The sequence below is a fragment of the Pagrus major genome, chromosome 4 (assembly GCF_040436345.1).
Source record: "Pagrus major chromosome 4, Pma_NU_1.0".
Lineage (NCBI taxonomy): Eukaryota > Metazoa > Chordata > Actinopteri > Spariformes > Sparidae > Pagrus > Pagrus major.
This window is the reverse complement of record NC_133218.1, coordinates 34,530,611-34,554,524: the sequence shown is the minus strand read 5'-3', so window position 1 is coordinate 34,554,524 and position 23,914 is coordinate 34,530,611. Positions and strand designations below refer to the sequence as shown.

Here is a 23,914-nt window from a genome sequence, read left to right as displayed (position 1 = left end):
GCTCTCTGATGGAGGGGAGCATGTAGCAGAGGTCGCCTCCGACACCTTCTTGGCAGAGCCACAGAGGCTGGCTCTCGATCCTGTTCTCTAAAGCCAAGATGGCCAAAACCCCCCCAGACACAGTGTTGGTCTGTGGTCCCTTTGTGATTGCCAGAGATCTGCTGTCAATGAGCATATCAGAAGGGTTTGACATGAACAGAGACACTCAAGATATAACACGCTTTAGGCTGAATGCCTCGCAGATAAGGCGTCACAAGGCAGACCGGTGGAAGGAAAAGTAGGTGGAATGTCAGTGTAGAGATAATTTTACCCACATGCAATTATTATGTTTCAACAATAATATGTAGAAGAGGTCATATGATATTACAATTAGTTACTGCAGCTCGTTTCAAAGGGCACAATGTGTACTTCTTTCAACATCTTAAGTAGTTCTTGGCAAAACTTGAGAGCCATCAACCTCCTGCAGAGCATGACACGAGTGTTTCTGTGTATGTATGTATGTGTATGTGTGTAGTGTGTGTGTGTGTGTGTGTGTTTGTAGTTCCTGGCTTTTGTAAAGGCACCGGGAAGCTCGAGCCGTCCACCCAGGCATGCCTGTGCAGTGTAACCAAGGCTGACTGGCTGACCTCAGACTGTGTGGGCCCTTTAGCAGAAGATGAAGGAGCTTTTTCATTGACACAGGAACAGGAGGTATCGCCTTCCCTTTGCAGCAGCACTCATTCATGCCAGACACAATGCGTTATTATTGGTTTTGAATTGAAATGTTAATTTTGGGAACTGGGCAACTGGGCCCTGAGAGCTTGCCCTGCTCATTTCTCATTTTTCACTTGGCTGAGGCGGTCGGCTTTCGACGGGGGGGGGAGCGTTAACCCCCGACTCTCCTCGTGTTACAACACCTTGTGTTCAGCTAGGTAAAGACTGAGGGCCTCAAACGCAGCATACCAGAGCTTTTCAGCATTTGAACTTGGAACTGGATGTCGATCAGTGTGCCATCATGCAGGAGCTTAAAAGGTTAGCGGTAAAAGGTGAAACCTGCAAGACACCAGTCCGCACCCAGGGAGCAGTCACTATTGATCCTGAGGCCATGGAGGAAAAGGCAGCTCTTTTCTGGGCCGCTGGTGTGAGCGAGGCAGGTCAGCACTCTGCTGTACAGCCTCGCAGAAATGAGTGCATCAGCAGGGCCCGGCAGATCCATATGACGGGAATTAAACAGCATAATCAAATTGTTTGCGCAACCATTTAGCATCTCATTCCCTCGCTGCCCTGGGCCAAACTGACCACTGGAGACCGGCCATCCACAGCAGTAACAAAGTAGGGCAATAACTAACAGCGATTAAGGGAATATTGATGGCCTGTGACACACAGCATCCTGAAAAATGCTATTTGGTCAAATAGCTGCAATAATTAAGTATATGAGGGTCAGTCAATTTTATCTGCTGCTTTTATTTGGATCGATTATTTAGTAAACTGGCCAAGCCTCAGAGAGCATTATTGCTGAGTGGGGTGTTGATTTCATAGCGCGAGTGCTGCAGCCAAGTCACACAGCGGAGAGGAAACACCCGGCTGCAGCGGCTGAACTGTTACAGATATCACAAATACAGGCATGGAGGGGAAACAGCTACACCATCGTCCATTGACCTTGTTCTGTGATATTTTAGCCCTTCATTCTGTCCTTTAAAGGGGCAATATGTAATTCAAACTCAAACGATTTTTACCATTTACAATATGAATGAGGTAATAATACAAACTCAGAAATGTTTATATCCTCCATGAGTGAATAAACGAGGAAAATAAGTTCCCCAGAACACTGTTTGAAAGTGAAGTAAAGCAGTATGAAATTGTTTTGTCCTTGTTTGTTTATTCGGTTTATTCCGTCATGAAAACAAAGACAGTTTGTTTATTCAGTCTTTGGGCATAAATGAAATCAGGCGATTGCCTTTAACTTCAAAACATTATGTTCTCCATAGCTCAGAGCTGCCTTACTTTTTTTCCCAGGTAGGATAACAAGCACACAGGCCGGGTGTGAGGTATTCTCACCACGGATTGATAAACATTAGCTGAAGGCAAAAATAATGAGTTTTGGCTGCGTTAAAAACATCGGTGCGTTTAATGTGATACAGTGGTTAAAAATAAACTAGACCCGTTTAGAGGCTTCTCCCCCAGTTGATTGATTAAACATTAACCTGCTAGATCTGGGATATTTCTTATTAATCACAGGTGGCGCAGACTTAACTGAGCATGAGGAGGACATGTACAAAAAAGAGCCACACAGGCAACACACACACACACACACACACACACACACACACACAGACAGACACTAACACAAACACACACACACACGCTTACACATGCATGAAATCATGTAATCATAACATATGCCATTTAGTGGCTGCTTTAATCCGATGAGTGATGCAGTTTTAGCGGACCCAGTGGGAGTCAAACATCTAACTCTGCTGGTGCAATTGAGTTACAAGCACACAGACACACACACACAGACACACACACGTACACACACACACATGTCCATATCAAACGGCACATTGTGGGAATTGCCATGACCTAATGCATTTCTTATCTTACATTTGATTACACATTTCACAGAGGAAACCATTTTCCTCTCGCCTGCGACGAGATGTCCGATGAGAAAACCAACCGTGACTGTGAGCATTTTGTGAAGGAGTGGGTGGCAGATCTGTGATCTTGACTTGTTAGATACACTGTACAGCAGCCCCCAAATCCCATAAAACACAGTTGAACAGAGCGAAATCTCTATCAGACCCTCTTCATTTTCCCACAGTCAGCGACGGAGCAGAAGAAGCTATCACACTCCAATAACGTCACTGAATATTCAGCCACTGTAGCAGGCCTCTGCTTTGATCCAGCACTCATGTGGGTGGCCGGTATCCACAACTACAACAGCCTTCAATTTGAGTCTGAACCTGCCTCTGAAATAGCTACGTTTTTCTTGCTGTAACCACGGGTGACTTTTCTGTGCCCGAGGAGGCTTTTATGAGAAAATTGACAAAGTAAATATCCTTTCAGCTGTTTCCCTGATGAATAATGTACGCACAGGCTGATGGACTGCTTTCAAAAAAATTCAACAGCTTCAGGGTTGTCCCTGCACATCAGCTGTCATCGCGTGATGTGGGTGGCGGTCCTGGCGTGGGGGCTCACGGCGGCGCACAGGTGCCCTTTTCACTCCCAGGCCGAAAATGACAAATTCAATAAACTCAAGACACCTTCTCCGGAGCACCTATGGAATCAAACACACCTGACAAGCGGCTGAAGGGCTTCTTCCTAGTCGCTCTGACATCCCATCTCCGCGCTCGATATCAATATCTCAGCGGCCGCAGAATATCTTTCCATCTCACTAGCATGCTTTGACACTGTGAGGGAGAATAAGAATATGTGTCAGAGGTTGTGGGACTCGAGGTAAGAAGACGGCGTCGAGGAAATTGAATCTGTGAGATGACATTAACAGAGAGTGTCCCCAACTCTGTGTGTGTCTCAGCCCCGGAGCAGACGGGCCTGGCTAGGGTTACCAACTGTAATTCTGATGGTGAAAGGGCCACAATCAGCCTACTTAATCTCGAAGCTGTTCTTTAAAACCAAAGAAAGACGATCTGTCTCCATTCTACTGTATCAAACAAGGAAACATGTGATTCATCGTAAAATGGAAACGCACATTAAATTAAATTTGCCTTTGGGGGGCGACGAGGTCAACGCTCGACTGCAGGTTTTTCCGTGATAACAAAAAAGGTGCTTGTACTCTGTCAAAAGAGCCAGTCTCATAAACCTACCCTGACCTGTGAGAACAAACCCTAGACATCAAATTTTAAAGAATTAGCATCACAATGGGCTAAATGTCTCCCCTTGTAAGGCGGCCTTGCAATTTCAGCGGTGATGATAAACTGGGAGACGCAGATAGCGGGAGCTCTGTGCGTGAGACAAACCCTTACTGTACGTTCATTAGCATCCCTGAAGGTTCCCATCTGAGCGCCATGGCTCGCTCTTGCAAGCATGAGTGCCTTATTAAAGAATGGGCCGGGGGAGCCTCAAGTTTGGAGAGTCTAGCCCACGAGGAGCTCACATCAGGGCTCCCACCTGTTTGTCTGGGTGCTCGTTTGACACAATAGGTCATGAAATGCAATATGGGCCTGCGCCTCTCTTTCTCACCGCACAAAAGCCCAAGGAGCGGATGAACTGCAAGATAAATGACCTTGACATTTGGATAGTCTCCAGATTGCTGTGCCATAAAAATAAACCATGCAAAGACAACCTCCAAAACCCCTCATAAGACCAAAGCACGACTTCAATGGAGAACAAACAGGAGTCTGGTTTTTTTGGGGGGCAGGATGGATATTTTCCTCCAAGACTTTGATTGCTCGTCTGTGATAACTGTGAGAGTGCGCAGGCCTGAAAAAAATCCTCCTGCTCCATGTTTGTACTTACAATCTGGAAGGTCTTGTCTTCCAACCAGCTGTGTACACGCTGCAGACAGGCTCCATTTTCCACAGGAAGCACGATGGGAACCACAGGAAGATAAAACCAGCATGAAATGGCTGGAGGAGAACGACAACGCAAATTAGGACGAAGGCTTCCACAAAAACATATAAACAATCATCACTTTGTCAGACGATTAAATGCGATTACAGAACACGTTAGGGACATTAAAGGCAGACGTGTCATCAGTGAGAAGCACCGGGACATGTTCATACTTTAAATATATCAAAATCTGTATTTCATTTGACCTCAAAATAAAGGAGCAGGACACACTTTTTTTCCCCCTGTGACATCATCAGTCTACCAAACTTGTCTGCTTGAGGTCAAGATGGAGGAAACAAACACACTTTAGCATTGCTCACCCAACAAGCATGTGTAAATGCACCTAAGAAGTATGTTCTCGCAGGCCTTCGAGCAGGTCCATCACCTGAGTGTGATTGACAGCGTGGGCAGGTGTGGCGCTGCATCCGGGGGAAAAAGTGAACCGCGGCCGGCTAAATGAGGCCCGCCATTGTTCCTGGCGGGTCTTTGATCTCCCAGCGGTGGGCCAGAACCTCAGTGGGGAGTCCAGGCTGGGCCCCAGGCTACGGTTTGTATCGACTCGGGAGGGCTGACAGCACAAGACAGGAGATGTGTGAGGGGGGTGGGGGGGGGGTGTCTCCGGCTTCCCAAGATCATCTCAGGCTGACCTGCACATGAAGGACATGAAACAAGAGATTTAAATCCTCCTGATGCTGCTGTTGATGAGTCAAGAAGCAGTTTACTTGTTTGTTTTCCTTCCTTATCTCTCTCTCTCTCACACACACACACACACACACACACACACACACACACACACACACACACACACACACACACACTACATTACCCACCTAAACTTGCTGGCACATATTTTTCAACCAATTTAGTTTAAAGTAACATATTATTTTATGGCGTACCATCCTCAGTTTTTGGATGACGTGTGCTTTAAAAGGATTTTTTACCTTATTTAAAAATTAAATTACCAAACAAAAAGACATTTAAAAATATTTAGGATATAAAACAAACTACTTATTTTTTGGACAAAACAAAGCAGAATGACGTAGATCACCTCAACTGGAATTACAAAAAAAAAAAAAGTGAACTTGCACTGGAAACAAATGATGTTATTTTTGCAGTGTGGCAGCTGTGCATACAGCCCTTACTTAAGGCCAAGCCTTTAATGAACCTTCAAGTGTACAGTAAGTGGACAGGAGTGGCTCACAGCTAGAGAGAGTAATGTTTCTCTGCTGATGGTTCCCATCCTCTCCAGACACTGCAGCAAAAAGGCCATCAAGCCATTTAACAAATAGCCAACACTAAAAAAATAAAAAAAAAGCATCGGATAGAATTTTAGGAATAAATCAAAATATCTAGTAGTGTGTTTGTGTAAAGCTGCAGGATATCTCTCCTCTGAGTGTGTTTATAATTTAAGGAACAGCCTGAGAGCACACTGTCAGTGTGGCTGCAGAGCAGGCGGATGAGACTCGCAGCACTCCAATAAATAGTGACAGTGAACAGGGCAGACTGGGACAGCCCCTCTTAGTCTGGAGCGATTGTGTTTCAGTGTGTTCGCCCCGGCTCTTCCTGTGGTGCTCTGTGTTGTGGAGCAAAAAAGCCACTGCTGGGAGCCACAGTGGAAGAGATCAATTGTACACATTCCTGCCACCTGAGATTCAAGTGTTTCTGTAATACTGCACAGCTCAATCGATACTTAAAGCGAGGAAACGAGAGGCCTGGTCCAATGCTTAGTACTGGGGGCTGCTCACACACTGAGAGATAAAGCGTGCATTTTACTCCTGTACGTTTTCTGTCTCCAGCCTATTAATAGGACAAACACAAAAATATGAGTCACCATGCAAAATCATCTTATACACACACACATTTTTATATTTAATATTTACTATAATTATAAGTAAATTTGTGAATATTTAGTAGCCTATGTGGAATTTTGTATTATTCCAATTACTGATATTTTGAATTAAATAAAGCATTAATAATAATAATAATAATAATAATAATAATAATAATAATAATAATGAAAGAAGAAGAAGATTTTGATATAAATAGAAGTTTCAGTGTTTGCATTGTGCAGCAGTTCTGATTTCTCTGTCTGTCTTTGAAGGCATCTCTCAGGGAGCCGACGTGCTGCACAAACAGAGCCCGGTGGAACAGATGTGACTGTTAAAAAGGAAAACAGGCACTGTGGGCAAGGATCATTTAGCTCCGACGTCTTGAAATACAAAACGTAAATATTGGGGATTTCGGCTTTGTGGAGAGGAGAGGAGGGGAGAGAGCGCGCCGAGGATGCTGGACAGAAATTAACAGATCCTGTGTTGCAGGATGTGCAACGATGTGTTAAATTAAATGCAGCTGTTGAAATACAAAAGGGGGAAAAATCAGTTTGAATAAGAAGGAGAAAAGAAAAGAAAAAAAAAAAAGCAAAGGCAGAAGCCTTTAGAGACGTCAAAGGCTTTATCCTCACGACCGTGCGATCGTTTTGACAACTTCTTTTTTGGGGAGGCTTTTGTGCCAAATAATTAGATCGTCGCATTCTTAATGAAACGTGTACCTCCTTCAAAAGACTGCATCACTAACACCTTCGTAGTTCAAATTTATTATTAAAATCTGTAAAATAAATGGCAGGAGGGAGCCGTTTCCTCCTTTGCGCGTAAATGTCCTCTACTTGATTCCGAGGATTAGCGATTAATTGGCGATTTCAAGGATTGGCAACGGGAATTATGAAGTCGAAACGGCGATCATGATTTAAATTAAAGAGCAGGGGCGCTCACATCATCAGTGTCTGCATCCAAGCTGCCGTTTCTGCTTCTGTTTGTCTGCAGAGAGGCTGAAGAAAAAAAAAAAAAAAAAAAAAGCTGCACACCGGCCTTGAGCACAAACTGTTTAAATGCAAAAGTTATTTATTTTTTTCTGCTTTTCTATCAAAATGACTGATGAAGAAGAAGAAAAAAAAAAAGATTGTCAGTATGTTTTTTCAGTGACATGATAAATAAAAAAGAGGAAATAAAAGCACACAAACACACATTGTTTCTTTTGGAAAACTGATGTATTTGATTATTAGAGTAAAGAATTACAGTATCTTAGTTGTTAGTAGGTATTAAAGTGTAGAGAAACTGGACCCATAAAGATCTTCCAACTTTCCAAGAAAGTGCATGTAACAGTCCGAAGGTTGTCAAACCCAATATATATTTATATTTATAAAAACACTATCATTTTGTCCCCTGGCCGTGATGGAATTCTCTTGTGTGAGCTATATGTACATTTTTCATACGAGGGAGTTTGTATTTCCACATCTGAACGTATTTACAGAAGCTTCAACACACAACTTTGTTTGCACTTGATGTCAGTGAGGATGCTGGGACATAGCAGCAACGTGGAAATCCAGCGAAGAAACTAAAGGAAGGATCCTTGCTCATTTGATTGGCTGTCTCAGTCCCAGAAACCAGGAAATAGGCCAGACCGACTGTTCCCTTCTGTCTTTGCTTTCAACAACACCAAAGTACGAGCAACAACAAAACAAAAAAAAATAAAAATAAAGAGAGATTGAGGGAAAGAAAATATGGAAGTAAACAAAAAAGTAGAAAGTACAATACACAGAAACAGTAACAACAAAAACGAGTTAACACTAAAGAAACCCTTGAAATGTAGCAAACTTCAATGTTTTGTCTTCCTTAAATAAAATAAAGGTAAATAGCAACTGGAAAGAAAGGAACTACCACATCATTTAGTCCCTTGCCTGAATTTCATTGTTTTGTTTTTGCTGAGGGGAAGAGGGGGGCATGAACACACAGATGTTAGACCATCTACAGAAGATCAGTGTACATTATTTACAGCAAGTCTGTTTGCTTATTACAGGGCTAATGCATCACATGAACATCGACAGTTCGGTTATAGCTACTACAGACAGAAAAATAACTTAATGCCAAGGTAAGGTTATCTACCCAGATATTCTAAGTTTTCAAAAGCACATTTTTTTTTTAAGCACCCATACCCATTCTGGCTTAAAAACAAACAAAAACCTAACTGTTAATGCTTCCACTTGGTTTCAAGCAAGGTTATAATCACTAATAAATAAGCTCCTTAAAACTATAACATGTACATTGTACAAAAAAAGCAACTTGTCTTCACACTCATGTTCGTAAAGATTCAATGGCGAGCAAAGCAGTTCAGTTGATTTTGTCCCTGTCTTGTTCTCTTTCGTTCTCTTCTTCTGTTGTGTGTCTACATGTGTACAATATGCCAATCGGGCATCTTCATGTGTCTGTGCGCAACCCGAGGGGCGATCGCTCTAACTGGTGACGATTTCTTTATTGTCCTCCATGAAGCGCGTGAACCGGAAGTGGGCCCCGTTCTCTGTGTTGGCCATTCTCTCCAAACCAGCAAGAGCAGCGTTGGGCTCCATGCTGTGTAGCTTGTCTAGGCTGCCGGTCAGGCCGCCAATGGGAGAGCTACCCCCGTTTCCCACACCACCTGACATGGGTGGTAGGCCTCCATTCTGGATGACGGAGATTTCATTTGTCTTCATCGCCAGCCCGTTGGAGAATGCCGCAGCGTACTGGTTCCAGAAACTAGCCGGGTCTCCGTTGCTTGCCCGTGATGCCATGTCCTTCTGGAAGATCTCAGGAAACTTAACTGGGTTGGTACCCAGGAAGGCCATTGGCCCGTCCACGGAGAGCCTGCGGCCACGTCTGGCGGGAGCGCTGTTCCACATGTGTGTGCCCATGTGAACCTACACAGCAGAGAGAGGGGAGAGGGAGGGGAGAGAGGGCGAATAAAAGGGAGGGAGGAGAGAGACAGAGCAATGAGAGGGATGAAAATTAGTGATGTTTACAAACTTGGCCACGAGAGCTGCACATGAGATGATGCAATGGAAAAAATAATAATAATGCTCGACTCCAAATTAAAATAGCTTCACACCCTGGGTGCAGCAGACCAGTTAGTTGCCTATGCTGTGAGAGTACCAGCATGGTGTAAACATCTTATTTTTGGCAAGACTGATACATGCTGTTTAATCTAAACCTTAATTTGCTCATCTCACAAGGGGGATCACAGGGTTTGGGGTAAAATTGCACTGTCCAATTTCATTGCGCTGGGCAGGATTGCATGTGACATTTCACCTCTGCCAATACCCTTTCCATGACAAAGACATGTTTTTTTCTGTTTCATAATCCTTGACACATTCAAGTAATTATATCTTAAGGTATTTTATGTAAAAACCTACTACAAAACATTTTGTACAAACACAAAACACTTTTTATGTTAATTATAGTGGAGAGACTTTAACCAAAAACACAGGAATGTCTGTACAAGACCAGTGCTTGACTTACTACAACCTTTAATAATTAATCATTTACATGTGTCCCAAATTCCTCTTTGGGATTAAGGATTATCACACTCAAAAATAACTGTACTTTTATCTTAAGTTCACATAATTCTCCTAAGTTTCTCTAGATGGTTGAGCAGGATCTTTTTCTTAACGATCTAGGCCTGTGACAGTTTTCAGAGAGTCCGTCATGGAAAACTACGGACTGACCTAGCGCACAATGATTGCCTCTGATAATTAATTCTGTGCACTGAATCATTCTTAGCTGATTACATTCTGGAATTTCTACCCAATAATCATATTAGTTGTGTGATTCAGCGTTTCCACTAAGGTCATTTTTTCTCAGAGAGCTGTGCCATTAATTAATTATACAACATTACCACCTCTTGATGCCTAATGCACTGACACGCCGTATAAAACTAAATAGCAGCCCTGAGACTCATTTTTCACAAACATTCTCACGCACAAAACTTTGAGGAGAGCAAGAGCATTCTGAATGTTTCAACATTTACCTTGAGGTTTCCTTTGGTGGTGAAAGCCCGACCACAGATACTGCAGGCGAAAGGTTTCTCCCCTGTGTGGGTTCTCTCGTGGATCTGTAGAGCACTGGAGGAGGAGAAGCACTTCCCACAGGTGTTGCAGAAGTGCTGCTTCGGTGTCCTGCGTGGCGGAGCAGAAGAAAGCACAGGGGAAGTGGAGGCGGATGATGTGACCAAGCCAGGGGGCATCTCCTTGGTCTCTTGGTGGAGGCTATGGAAGAAGCCGTTGACCTCTGGTTTGTTGAGAGAGCCGACAGAGAGCAGTGAAGGGGTCGGGCTGGAGGACAGGCTGGTGTTTGAGGGCTCGAAGAGCTGTGAGGGCAGGTCTCTCATTTGATGGGTCAGCATGTGCTGCTTGAGGTTGCCCTTGGTGGAGAAACCCCTGTTACATGCCGTGCAAATAAATGGTCGTTCTTTGGTATGGCTTCGATAGTGAATGTCCAAGGCACTCTGACAAGCAAAGGTCTTCCCACAGATGTCACAGGATGTGTTCTTGATGGTGTTACGCTCACGGAAGGCGAATATCATGCCAACGGGGTCTTTTGAGGGATTGACAGATGTCAGGTCCAGGGCTCCAATGTTGGAGGGGTGAGAGTGCAGGAGGCTTGCACTGGTGTGCTCAAAGGATAATGCCCTCTGCTGCCTTTCTTCGAGGCTGGGGGATTTGCGTGGATGTGGCTGCAAACTGGTGGGGGATGGCGCCTGCATGGAGGAGGTAGATTCTGACACAGCTGGACTCCCGGCGCTTTGGCTTTCAACATCCCCTCCCAGAGACGAGGAGTCGTTGGTGAGGCAATCCCCCTCAACTAAGCCATTTACCATCACCTTGATTTGGCTGGCTTGTAGCAATTGTGTTTCATTAATGATGGTATTCTCCTGGCAATTTCTCTCCTGACCCTCCTGGCAAGTCATTTCAATGGGAACTGGTGAGTTACATAGACTGTCGTGGGAGGCATCAGCCGACCTGGGTGTGTCTGGCACACTGCTATCCGGGCCCTCCTCCATTCCTTCCATGTTGTCGTCAGAGAAGTTTTCCAGATCATCAAAGTTTCTCTCCTCAAATGAGCCGGTGTCAGAGACCATGGACTCTGGGTAACTCTCTGGCAGAGGGGTGTTGGGGATCTGCCCACCCATGTGCATGCGAATATGTTGCTGTAGGACCACAGCATTTGTGAACTTCTTCTGACAAATAGGGCAGGAGTGTTGGACTCGAAGAGGAGGCATGGCCCTGTGGACGCTGTAGTGGGTCTTAAGATTTCCCTTGGTGGTAAATGCTCTGCCACAGACTTTACATTTAAATGGCCTCTCCCCAGTGTGAGTGCGATAGTGCATTTTCAGAGCACTCTGGCAGCTCAGCACCCGGTGGCAGATGACACATTCGTTTGGGTCTGTCACCTTCCTGTCAATGTTCTCCACGAGCTGCTGTAGCTTGGAGGTCTCTGACCCCTGGAGAGGGTCCAGGATGCCTCCAAAGGGGAACTTAGCCTTGAACTGATCAGACATAAGAGGCATGAGTGGGTTGGTCATCATGGGCGGGCTGTTGGATGTTGTGTAGTCGGCAGTGCTCTCTGACGCAGAGCTCACATTTGTCATTAAGCCTGATGAGTGGCTGCCTTCTTCAGTTTTTCCATTTGAGGTAGGCAGAGTTGCACCTTCAACCTCTTCAGACACTCCATCATTACTTTTAGCTGAAGGCTCAGCAGCACCTGAGTCACTCTTTGCAGTAACGGAAGGGCTAGTTATGGCTATTGAATGATCTTCCTTTTTTATGAAATGTGGCAGGCTGGGCATGGTTGGTGGCAACAGCATGCCGACTGAGGAGGTCAGAGTGGGCAGAACTGGTTTGCTGTCCAGCCAGCTGGTGACAGGTTTCTCAGGGGGCATAGACATGCCGTATGGAATGCCGGTGCTTGTTGGTATGTTGTCTAAATGCTCAGGAACAGGGTAAGGGTTCATCTGGATGTGTGGGTATTTTTCTTTATGACGCTGGAAATGCACCTTCAGGTTACCACGGGTGGAGAAGCGGTTGCCACAGATATTACACTTGTATGGCCTCTCGCCAGTGTGAGAGCGCAGGTGGATTTGCAAGGCACTGTCACTCCCAAACACCTTGCCACAAAACCTGCACTTATGCTTGAAGAAAGCCTCGTCGGTGCTGCTCTTGTGTTCAAATGAAGTGACATTTGGCGGCTTGCCTTTTGTCCGCTGGGCCAAAGCTGCTAAAGAGTTGAGGTCCTCTACGGTGGTGCCAACACTGGGCAGAGAGCTGGAGAACAAGGGGTTTCCAGGTGGGGGCTGAGGTAGAAGGGGATTCACTGCAGAGCTTAACAGGCTACGCATTCCAAATGCTGGCGTGGATGACTTAGCTAGTGAGGAGGTGCTGAGCTGAGAGTGGAGGCTGCTCATATGATTCGGCCTCTTGTCAGAGGACTGGGCATTGACTGCTGATGGCCCCAGTGTGCTAATGCTCTGAGATGTCTCACTGCTGCTCGGGTTGGACTGAGGTAGCTGTGCTGCTGCAGCCAGCTGCTTTAGGCTGCTAATACTGGCTGACTGACTAGCCAGGTTCTGCGCTAGGCCTGCGGCTGCAGCCAGCTGTTGGGAGAGATGTGAGCTGAGTGTGGTCAGTGGGTTGGCAGCAGGCCCCATTGTGCCTGGAGCAGAAGTTGGGGGCACCTGCATTTCTGGGGACTGGGAGGCCAGTAGCAGTATCTGATGGCGAATCTGCTCGATGAGCTGCAGCTGGTGGATCTGCTGCTGTTGGAGGGCAAGGAGCTGCTCCATAAGGGCTGGCACTGCCACTCTGGGGCCCCCGGTGGAACGGGTCTCTTGGGAGAATTGGGCCACAGCCACTTTGGTGCTCTGCAGATTTTCAATGATGACATTGCTGTTGATCATGGAGAAGTTCCCCAGTTCAGCAAGGTTACTGAGCTGAGGTAGAGGGGCAGAGACAGCTGAAGTACCGACTGCAGGGCCAGAAGTGGCCCTGCTTCCGACTGTGGTGATGGGGCTCCCGCTCTCTGTGTGACTGCCTTCCTCTTCGTGACCGCTGCTCATTCCAGAAACGTCCACGTCCATGGATTCGTCTTTTTCAAGAGTGTGAGCCTCCAAAAGGTCACTGCACTCTGTTTGATCAGTGTTATTAGCTGTGTCATTCATCTGGTCATCGGGATTATGGGGAGGAGACCCAGGCGAGAAAGTTCCGGTGGGGGAGGCAGGATTTTCATTCACTATCAGAACTAACTGATTCTTAGTGCAATTCTTCTGGTGTTCCTCAAGATCTGATAGTTCAAAGAATTCAGCACAACATCTGCTACAGACGTGGGCGTCTGACTCCTTGCAGGGGGGGTCCTCTGAGCAAAGTTCTGTGTCCCCTGAAAAAGAGGAAACAGAGGATTAGTGATTAGAAATGTTTTGCAGCTGAAGAAGCAGCTTTATCTCCTCAAATTCCATTGTTGTTAATCTTAAGTTAATCAGTTTTACACTTATCCCCTTGATGTGCTCACAAAAACAACGATCGAAAGGCAACAATAAGCCAACAGAAATGAGAAAAGGCCTCATTCAATGCAGTGGCCTCTGAAACACGATAAGAAAGGATACAAAATCAATGGGAACTACTCAAATATTGCTTAAAAGTGATCTTTGAAGATGCACATCTGGGTTTCATCAGCCCAACCAAAGGTAATCATTTTCTCCAGATAATCCATCAAAATATAGAATAGAGTGAAGTGAGGACATTGAGTCTTAATGAAATTTCATAGAAAGGCATTGATTTCCTATATTCCATGCCCTTCAAAGTCTACTTGTCCACTCGGCGCAAATCAAGCATTTGAAGGACTTATTAGACTTTCAATCTGCTGTCAACTTTGCTCATTTTCAGCCAACTATGGGCATCTTGGACAGGTTATCCATGTCACTAAACTAATTTGTATCCACTCAGGCTGCAGTCACAGTGAGACAGGAACAACAGAGCCTGTGGCGTCCAGGCTGTTACGTGCAAACATTAAACACAACAAGCAAAAACAAAAGAGGAAAAAAAGCTGAAGAGCGAGAGAAGTAAATTGTGATATGACGAATGTCGGACGAAGAAACAAATAATAAGTCGAATTTTTTAAAAGTCGCCGGACTTTTTATTTTCCAGAACTGTGAATAAACTTTGACTCCAAAACATTAGAAACCATATAAAAGCCACTCATCAGTGAATTCTTTCGGGGAGAAACGCAACGAAAAAGACTATTTGTTTAAATGAATGACTTGGTCAAAACTTAAGAGTAGGGTGATAAATCTGGATGCATGCACAACAAACTTGCCAAAGCTGAGAAACTGGACACACCAGCTCACTTAATGTGCAACACGGACTCAGAAACTTCTGCTGTCATTGAGATGACAATTCAAAAGCAATGGCCGTCTCTCAAAAAGCGACACTGGTTTTTTAAATTTTCCATTTCGATAAACAGGACGAGTCAGGGAGTGAAAAGGCAAGACGACACCCTGCCCCCAGAGCCACTGCTGCGCTCCAGACTTTTCCTTATTCTTTCCCCTCTTTGTCACACTCAAATCTCTCTGTTTAACATACAAGTTGATTTACAAATTGCATTTCGCTATGAATTCCTTTCATTGTGGCTCTGGCCCCTCAATACTTTCATCAGGGCCAAGAATTCATTTGCAAATGAAACCCAGAGAAGTGCAGCCCTGCCCCACAGAGAGACAGGATGCCTTCCCATTGTTCGCGCAGCATGGGAGCGGCGGGGATCGTCGGCACAGCCTGGCCCTGCTCATCTCAGTCGACTCAAAGCAGATCCTGTTTAATTCAGGGATTATCTCCCTCAATGTTTCTCTGCTCAGAGACATCAGATAACGCAAAGTTGCCATGACAGTAAACCCTGGCCCTCACACCACCAAACCATGCAAACAGGGAAGACTCAACTTTAATGATAACTTTTCATGTTAAATCCCCCTCCCCACTTCCACCCACCCGTCTACCTACACCCCAAGCGCTAATTTTGAAAAAAAAAAAACGTGTTTGATTCATCGTGTGAGAAATGTGAGGATTAAATAAACACGTTTCCTTTCTTCTCGAGGCTGACTGTACTCAAATAAGTGTGAAGAAAATCCAATCATATGACAGTGAGGAGGATGAAAATAGGAGGAATATGAAAAAGAAGAAAAAAACTTTTGCCTAACAAACTTCTGGAAGATACAAAATTAATAAATACATAAATCATATGTGCGCGTGCTTAAGTCTACGCAGAGGATATGAAAAATAATACGCTACACATAATGCTATCAGAGCATTTTGGGTGTACAGTGAAATTAAATTAACCATTTCACTCGTACAAGTACTTTAAAAAAGGGCCTAAATGTTTTTTATTATTATTATTTAAATAATTTTTAAAGATGATAAAATTCTATGTGGGTTTCATTTAAAAAAATACTACAAATCAAAAGAGTTTCAACACTATTATGAACATGCAAAAGCAGAAATAATTACAGTGATAAAAACCACAACTAGAATACATAATTAGCAGAAAGAGGAAAGAGATAAGAGATGACATCTATCCCCCAAAACAATTTGTGCGTTTCCATTTGACTAATTCAGGAAGTGGAGCAAGATTTTCATCAAATTTGTGCAATGCAGCAGTGGACAGTCTTTCTCTTCACGTACTCTTTCTTAAGTTTGGAATGTGAGGGAAGAAAAAATAATAATAATGCCCTCACAGCTGCAAAACATTAGAATCATATTTCAGCAAAAACTTAAAATGCTCACACGGCGACAGATTTTGCTCCCTGAACCGTGCAGTGTTATGTTTTTTTACTTTACATGGCGACAAAAAAAAAAGAAAAGAAAAAAGAGGATCAAAACTAAATCAATGCATGACTACAAATCCACTGTCCACATAAGACTAGTATAGCAAACAGCGCAGATGCTAGCATTAGGCTTAATTCCCAAAATAGCAAGGATTAACTTCGAATTAAAATTAAGATAAAGTCAAGCTGGTGTAAAGATGGAGTCTGTAAAAAACTTCCATAGAATCAAAAGCACAATGTAAGCAGTGCGCAAGGGCTAAAGGGCGTCAGGAGAGACAAAGAGCAGAGGACAGAGTCCCAAAGAGATTGACCAAAGTCTGAATATGAGAGACAAGAAAAGCGAGGATTAGTCGGAAAAAGTTGACGGAGAGCTTTGAGAGTTCCTACATTATTTTTTCGCGGGGGGCCTCTGTGAGCCTCTTGACACTTGTAACTTCAGGAGGGTTTCTGCTCTCATCGTCTCTCCAAGCCCTCAGGACTCATCCCACTGAACACTAGATGGGGTTCCACTAAAGCTGCCGTGGTCCAGGACAAGACTCAAATCTAAGAAGCTCTGCCCCGGTGACATGCTTAAAGCTTAAGGGGAGGGAGGGAAAAAAAAAAAAAAAAAAAAAAGGCAAAGCAAGTCCTTCAGGCTACACCTTTAGACTCATGCCACATAAACACTGGCAAAATGACAACTCTCTGTTTGCAGGGGGAACAAGGGGGCTGCCCTGCCAATCTGCCCTCTAGGGGGGCCACTCTGATAAGGCGAAAGGGGATGGCCACAACATTGATAAGGCCTCACGCTCACACACACACGCGCGCGTACACACTTAAATAAAAAGCCGAGGCCTTGCTGGGCCGCCTGCAGCTCTGATCAGCAGGGTCAATGGCGAGGTAGTAGGGGAAACACACTGGGCCCTGAACTCTCATCACCTCCACACAGAGGGACACTGGCAAAGGTTAAAACAGCTCGACATCCCACCCTCTGCGGCTCCCACTCCGACCTCCCAGTAACTACGGCCCCCTCAGCATCACTGAGATTCAGCTACAAACACAATGACTTTCTGTTTTTCCACTTCCGGCTGCTGCAGCTTCTCCAACAGGCAGCACATTTCACTCTGCAGCTTAAAAAATATAACCCCCCCCAAAAACCTAAAAAAGACAACATGGCCATACCTTATTTATAATTACACACACAAGACCACTTGCAAACAATTCCAACATGCAGCAGAGTCCTGGACATAATTGAGAAATGTTGTTTTTCTGCAGTCTGGCCAGGGTTGGTGACAAAAGTAACTCTTCATTAAGTTTATTAGATTTAAAGGGGAAATGCAGCAAAAAAAAAAAGGACAGCACTCAGGAATTAAGTAGGTTTTTGCATTAATCACCGAGTTCCTTAAAAAAAAATCACGTGAAACGGAGGCTGCAAATACCGTTTTCTGTGCATGGCTGTCTGCTGAAAGAAGCAAGTGTTTCTTTCAAAATTACCTGCACATGCTTTTTTCAGGGCTGCACTAAAAACACAATGTGGCTTTGAGAGCACTTTGCATCACATATATTACATTTACAGGCCTCCGTCCAACAGGTAACAGAAATATATCCTCTCATTTTCATCTGCACGTTTTTATTTACTGTCAGGTCTTCATTTCTTTTTTTTTTTATATGCAAATTATAATAACGAAAAATATAAAATGTTGTGGAGGGTAATTCGATCTCACTGCACGACGGAGCAAAAGATAAGACTTCGTTTAAATTTAGAAAATGTCTTTAGGTTAGAGAGAAATAAAAAACAAAGTGTTATTTCTCGGTAAAAGTCCAAAAGTCGGTCAACATCAACACACGTTACAACGCAACGTCCTGTTGCGACATTCAACTGTTATTCACCTTCTCCTACAGGATGATCACACCGGAGATTATTTTACTGTTATATTCACTTTTCAAACAAAATTGTGACAGTTTTCAATTTTTTATTCCAGCTCGACTGCTGGCCTCTGAAACTCTGAGCTCCACTGCTCCATCCAGTCATGGATTTTTTGCACTTCTGCACACCGCTTTGTATATAAACTGATTTGACATTTTAGGCACAACAGCAGCGTTAAAAGAGGAGATTTCACTCTGAGAATAAAGATTTTACCACAGTTATATTTTTCACAGAAGGCCAGAGATCGTCTCCAAGTGTGGAGCCTCTCTAAAGGCGTTGGATTAAAAAATAAAAGGCCTTGTTTTTTAAAAAAAAATCGATGTTGGTTTTGGTTTTTACAAAAGTAATAATTATTTTGTAGGAAAGCAGGAATCATAAGTGTGTGTGTGTGTGTGTGTGTGTGTGTGTGTGTGTGTCAGAGTGAGTGAGACTTTCTATACTGGACAAAAACAGTGAACGATGAGTAAACCGATGGGATATTTTCAGGATGTGTGGAGAGATGTGTGTTCACCGGCGCTCTTTACAGCAGTTTGACCTCCTTTCGTCCAACTTTTTTACGCATAAAAAGGCGAGATAGTGTTTTAACAGACGATGAGCTTGAAGAAGTTTTTTTTAAAGACTGATTTTCATAAAAAAAAAGAAGGAAAACATTGAGTTTACAGCGTAGGGCTGATGGTGGGAATATCTGTGTCCGGGAAAAAAGTTGGGAGTCCGGGGCAGGAGCGACAGGGTGGTCCATGTCGGCGCACCGCTGAACGCAGGGAAGCCTCGGAGAGGAGCGAAAACCTGAGCCGGCTGCTCGGTTTAACAGTTTAAAAGACGGTTTTAAAATAAGGTATATAGTTACAGAGCAGAATAAAAAGTTTTAAAACTTTTAACACACACACACACACGCTGACGAGAAAGGCGCCCTGTGGCTGCTTGCTTTCGTTATCATCTTTAACTTATTTCTCTTTTATAGTAAAGTTTGAATAATATCGATAATAGAGGCTTAAGTGTGTAAAAATAATATAAACGCAGCTTTAAATTCCTTTTTAAAACCAGAATTAAGCGAATTTAAAAAAAGAGAAATCGTGAGAATTAAGTTTTTCCCGAAAAGTGTCACTTTCATCACCAAGACGCTGCAAATCTGCAAAGAAACTCTCAAAAATAAAACACAAGTCTAAAAGTCCAATTCAAAGTATTCACTCTAACCACTCTGACACCGACACAGACTCGGTGAAACAGCCCGAAAAAAGTGAGATACTCTCGGGTTGCTTGGGGGTGGAAGCAGCGATAGGTTACTTGGACTCACCATTGTGCTCCGATAAGGGCAGATGAGGGTCGGATTGGAAGTGTTGCGGCTTCGCTTGTTTCCTCCGCGACATGCTGGCTGGCACATCGGCAGGCAAAGAATAAAAAAATGACTACAAAACCTTCTCAAAAATTACGTAAATCGAGCCCATCCACCGCGCATGTGCCCCGTTATGATTATCAATAATGCTCTGCGATTAATCATACGGGGGGCTTCTTTGAAAGGCGATTGGCACCTCGCCAGCCCCCCTCCTATTCAAATGAAGTCTCTTTAATCAATTAGCTCCTGATTTGCTGGGGACTCTTGTCTCTCTCTCAGCTCCCACCCAATGAGTTGATCCGTATGGGGAAGAAAGGCTGGGTTTTCCAAACTCCCTTTAGATACGGTTTAACCCCTTCTGTTAGCCAAGTCACCGCTTATCTCGACTACTACAGGGGAATGTCAGCGTCTCGAGTCAATGCCTGCGACAGTATCTTTCAATCTTTCACATTGATCAAGCAGCGATCACAGTTTTTCTTTGCCTCCTTCCCTCCTCCTGTAGATGTGGACCGGAGTTGGACGCCCCGCAACTCAAAACCCTCCGCGATCTTTCCAACCAACTTTCTTCTCTCTCTGCAGCTCGGTAGTCCCCGTCCTCCGCTCTCGCATCAAGATCGTTGTAATTCAGCTCTTGTTGTGTTGTACACCGACACCTACTCTCTGAAGAGTTTTCAATCGTGAGCTCCCGGTGCGCTCAGACGCAGCGTCGCGCGAGCATGTTCCGTGCGTAAATGGCACCGGTACGCGTTCCCAAAAAGTCCACGGCGCGTCCCGACGTCCCAATCGGTTTCATTTGATTATTATTAGTCGTAAAGGGGGGGTCACTTACTAACACGTTTTCATCACACACTGCATTCCGCGAATAAACAAACTTTGAGGGCCCGTGCAGCACTGGGACAATGTGGAGCCCGGCCCATCGAGGATCTGATTGGTCACCGGGCTATTCAGTCATGCTGCCATTCACCTCCACCTCCTCCCCTCCCCTGCCTCCTTCCCCCCTCTCTGTCTCTCTCTCGCTCTCTCTCTCTCTCTCTGATTGCGCACAGCAGATCCAAACGCTTGGTGCGCGCCGGGATGATCAGCGGAGACAAGTCTGTTCGTCTGAATAGGGATAAACACAGCTTTTAATTTCTGCCCTAAACATTTATTTTTGTTAGCGAGCCCCCCCTGTCTCACACTCAGCCTCACGTGGACTCATCTAACATCCATTTAACTTTTAGGGAGAACAAAAAAACTTGTTTGTCTTTATATCGTCGCCATCCAGTGGGTTGTTTGTAGCAAAACCAGTATGAATGACTGCGTGATGTCTTTTATTGAAAGTTGGATTTTGAAGGCCTTTTCATTTCTACCAATGCGAGTGATGAATGAGCAATACGATGCAGCCAGTAACTGATAGAGCAAGAAACACAATGTCTTAACCAAGCCTGTAAATAAGTCATGAGCAGCTCCCAAAATTGTATTATTATTATTATTATTATTATTATTGATATTATTATCATCATCGCCCTGAATAATGCGCCCACAGGAGCGCGCCCTCAGTGGGGATGTTTTAAGAGGGCAAGAGGTCCCACAGGAGCGTCGTGTGAGCAGCTCGGTCGAGCAGATTTATTACCTGAAAAAGACAAACGAAGCTCTCAGTCGAGCTGATTTTGAGAAATGAAGATAATAATGTTACTATAGGTGATGCCTCGGATGCCATTATTTTTCACTGAATATTTAAAGAGCGGCTGCAGGCTAGATGGATCTGGTCCTCTCTTGTGTCAGCTATCTTTTAGTTTCGACTAGCCCTTACTATTTACTTATTCATGAAAAAAAAGGAAAGAGCAGGGGAGGGAGGGGTGGTGGTGGAGGAGGTGGGGGGGATCAAATACTTGTGATGGCTCCTGCTTTATCAGTGCGTTATGGCAAATATATATATATGTATTTTAATTTGACATATTTTGGGTGCGTTGATGGATGTCTGGACTGTCCCTGAAAACGTGACAGTGAAACCACATCGAAATGTAGCCTGTGACTAACAAAAATCAAACAGCAAATGATCATTAATAGGGGAAACGTCTGTGTGTGTGTGTGTCTGTGTGTGTGTGTCGTTAAAAAGCCCGTGCAATTACGCGCACCAAACTTGAAATTGCTGGGGAGAGGAAAAAGGGGGTCTGCAATATTGTAATGTCCCGGGCGGGAAAATCAATGGCCAGTTAATTGATGTGAGTGTTGGTGTGAGATTGTAAACAGGGTGATTTGCAGCCCAGCCGAGCGGGAGACATTTTAAATGGGATTCACTCGGGACGGTGAGGATACAGTGTTAACAGTCATGGAGCTGAATGACACAGACGGACACAGTTTGGGGGACCCAGCAGACATAAGTCACTGTCAGCGTCTGGGAAAAGTTTTCAACTTTGACTTGAAGGAATTTTTTCTGTAAGTCTTTCAGGAGCAACTGGCTGGATTACATGTTGATAATCAAATAATATTTATAATATTAAGTTTATAATTTATCATAAATATGGACAGCTTTGTGCTTTTAAAGAGGAAACTGCAGGGTGAAAGGAACACATCACACATATCCTAATGATTTAAATTAAATTAAACAATAATAATACAGATTTATACATTAATTTTAAATAAATATTAATTTTAAAACAATTAAAAACACATATTTCTTATTTGTCATTTTTGTGATTGACGTTTGGGGGGAAAATGGCGCATATAAAAAGTGCGCACTCGTCTGCGCAATCGATGCATGTGCGCAGACGAAGGCTCGGCCCGGGTGCCATCAGTCACCATTATCACCGACATTACCCTGATTGATCATACGGGTCAGAAGCGGCTGCGCGTTTGGCCGCATAATGTGATAGTTACGGGAGGAGAAATCTCCCCCCCAAAACCCGGAGGAGAGTTAGAGATCCTCGCTCCGTGTTTGGAAGCAGAAAGCCCCTTTTTTTTTTTTTTTTTTTTTTTTTTTTACTGTGTGACACCGCATTCAACACGTGGTGGGCTTTCTATTCACGGTCCTGCTCCCCTGCTCGACGCGATGCCTAAAGAATTACAACTAGCTGGATCAGGCCTTCATCTAGGTCAGCTGCACGTGTGCGTGTGTGTGTGTGTGTGTGTGTGTGTGATGAAGGGAGCCCGAGTGGCAAGAGGTGGGTGGGTGGGTGGGGGGGGGCTTACAGGAGTTTAGGTTTTTATAAGCTGCATAGACTCCAGTATGTGAACACAAGTGGATTCACTTATCACCAAACGTTTGTTGCTTGCCTCATTTTTACGCACCAATAATGATCTAATATCTCTGATTTTACACGCCACCAGCTGGAAGATGATATTTAAAGTGATAATTCAAACTTATGGAATTAAGAAGTGCCTGAAATCAAGTCAGCTGACACACACAACAGTTATTAAATTACATCCAAATTATTACATACACATAAAATCATTTTCATGGCACGTTCAGAGTATTTTCCTGCCATGTTGAGGCTTGTTTTTGGACGAACAGTAAAATGCTAAAAATCCTCTGACCCCCAGTCGTTCCCTCTAACACAAATATCAAGAGGTGCACGGCCTTATTAATGGCATGCTGACGTCTTGCAGAAGGATTAGGAGCTTGATTAAAGGGATTGTTGTAAGCTGGCCTCATGCTCAAAAGAAATAAAGAAATAGGCCCACATTTCCCTCTCATCAAGTCACACACGCTGTCACTGTACGGCTTTGTTCGACCGCAACAACTTCAATCTTAAAAATTTCTCCTGAATTAGTCTAACAGAGTCACTTATTCCACTTTTTGTCGACGTATCCGCAGTGAATTATTTTTATGGGGATGACATTTAAATCATCGCGTGAATCTGAAGTTTCTACAAAATGCACACGAAACTATCAATATTTGTGGTGTGAGCTGGAATTACTTTGTCTTCCAGGTGATCAGAATGCAGCATTTAGAGCTGTTTTGCCACTAAAGAACCCCCCTTTGAAAAATGGCCTGCATTAAAATTCAGTACCTGCAGCAGTGGAGAATAGCCTCCATTAATTAAGAGATCAAACCCTTTCTATTGTCCTCCAGCAGCCCTGCCACCACTTGTCCCGCAGATTGTCTCCCCCCCTATTGTGCCCCCCTGACAACTTCCTGCAGCATCACCCGGTATCAATGGGCCGTGTTTGTTTTTACATTATCTCAGCTGCGGTTACAGACACCCCCCTTTCAATCCCGGCTTGTTTGAGGGAAAACAAGCAAACATTCAAGAGTGTCACAGAGGTGCGAGAGGTCACTGGCCCGTCACACACACACACACACACAGTGCAGTGCAGACAAGGTGTGTGTGTGTGTGTGTGTGTGTGAGTTTGCATGATTCACTGGTACAGTTATCTGTGACACACTGCTGCCTACTCTGTGCAACTGTGTGTGTGTATCAGCTGCAGCTGCTCAGGTACAAGTGTACAAGTGTTTAAGAGATGTGTGCCAGAGGATC

At 44.3% G+C, this 23,914-nt stretch overlaps 1 protein-coding gene across 1 annotated transcript; it reads right to left on the bottom strand.

The window, feature by feature from the left end:
- Positions 1-7,569: 7,569 nt before the first annotated feature.
- Positions 7,570-20,283, bottom strand: sall1a (spalt-like transcription factor 1a). Its single transcript, XM_073465257.1, has 3 exons — positions 19,416-20,283; positions 10,381-13,781; positions 7,570-9,274 (listed from the first exon to the last, which is right to left on the bottom strand). Exons 1-3 carry the CDS (start codon positions 19,486-19,488, stop codon positions 8,834-8,836), a joined length of 3,915 nt encoding a protein of 1,304 aa, XP_073321358.1. The 5' UTR covers positions 19,489-20,283; the 3' UTR covers positions 7,570-8,833.
- Positions 20,284-23,914: the final 3,631 nt, after the last annotated feature.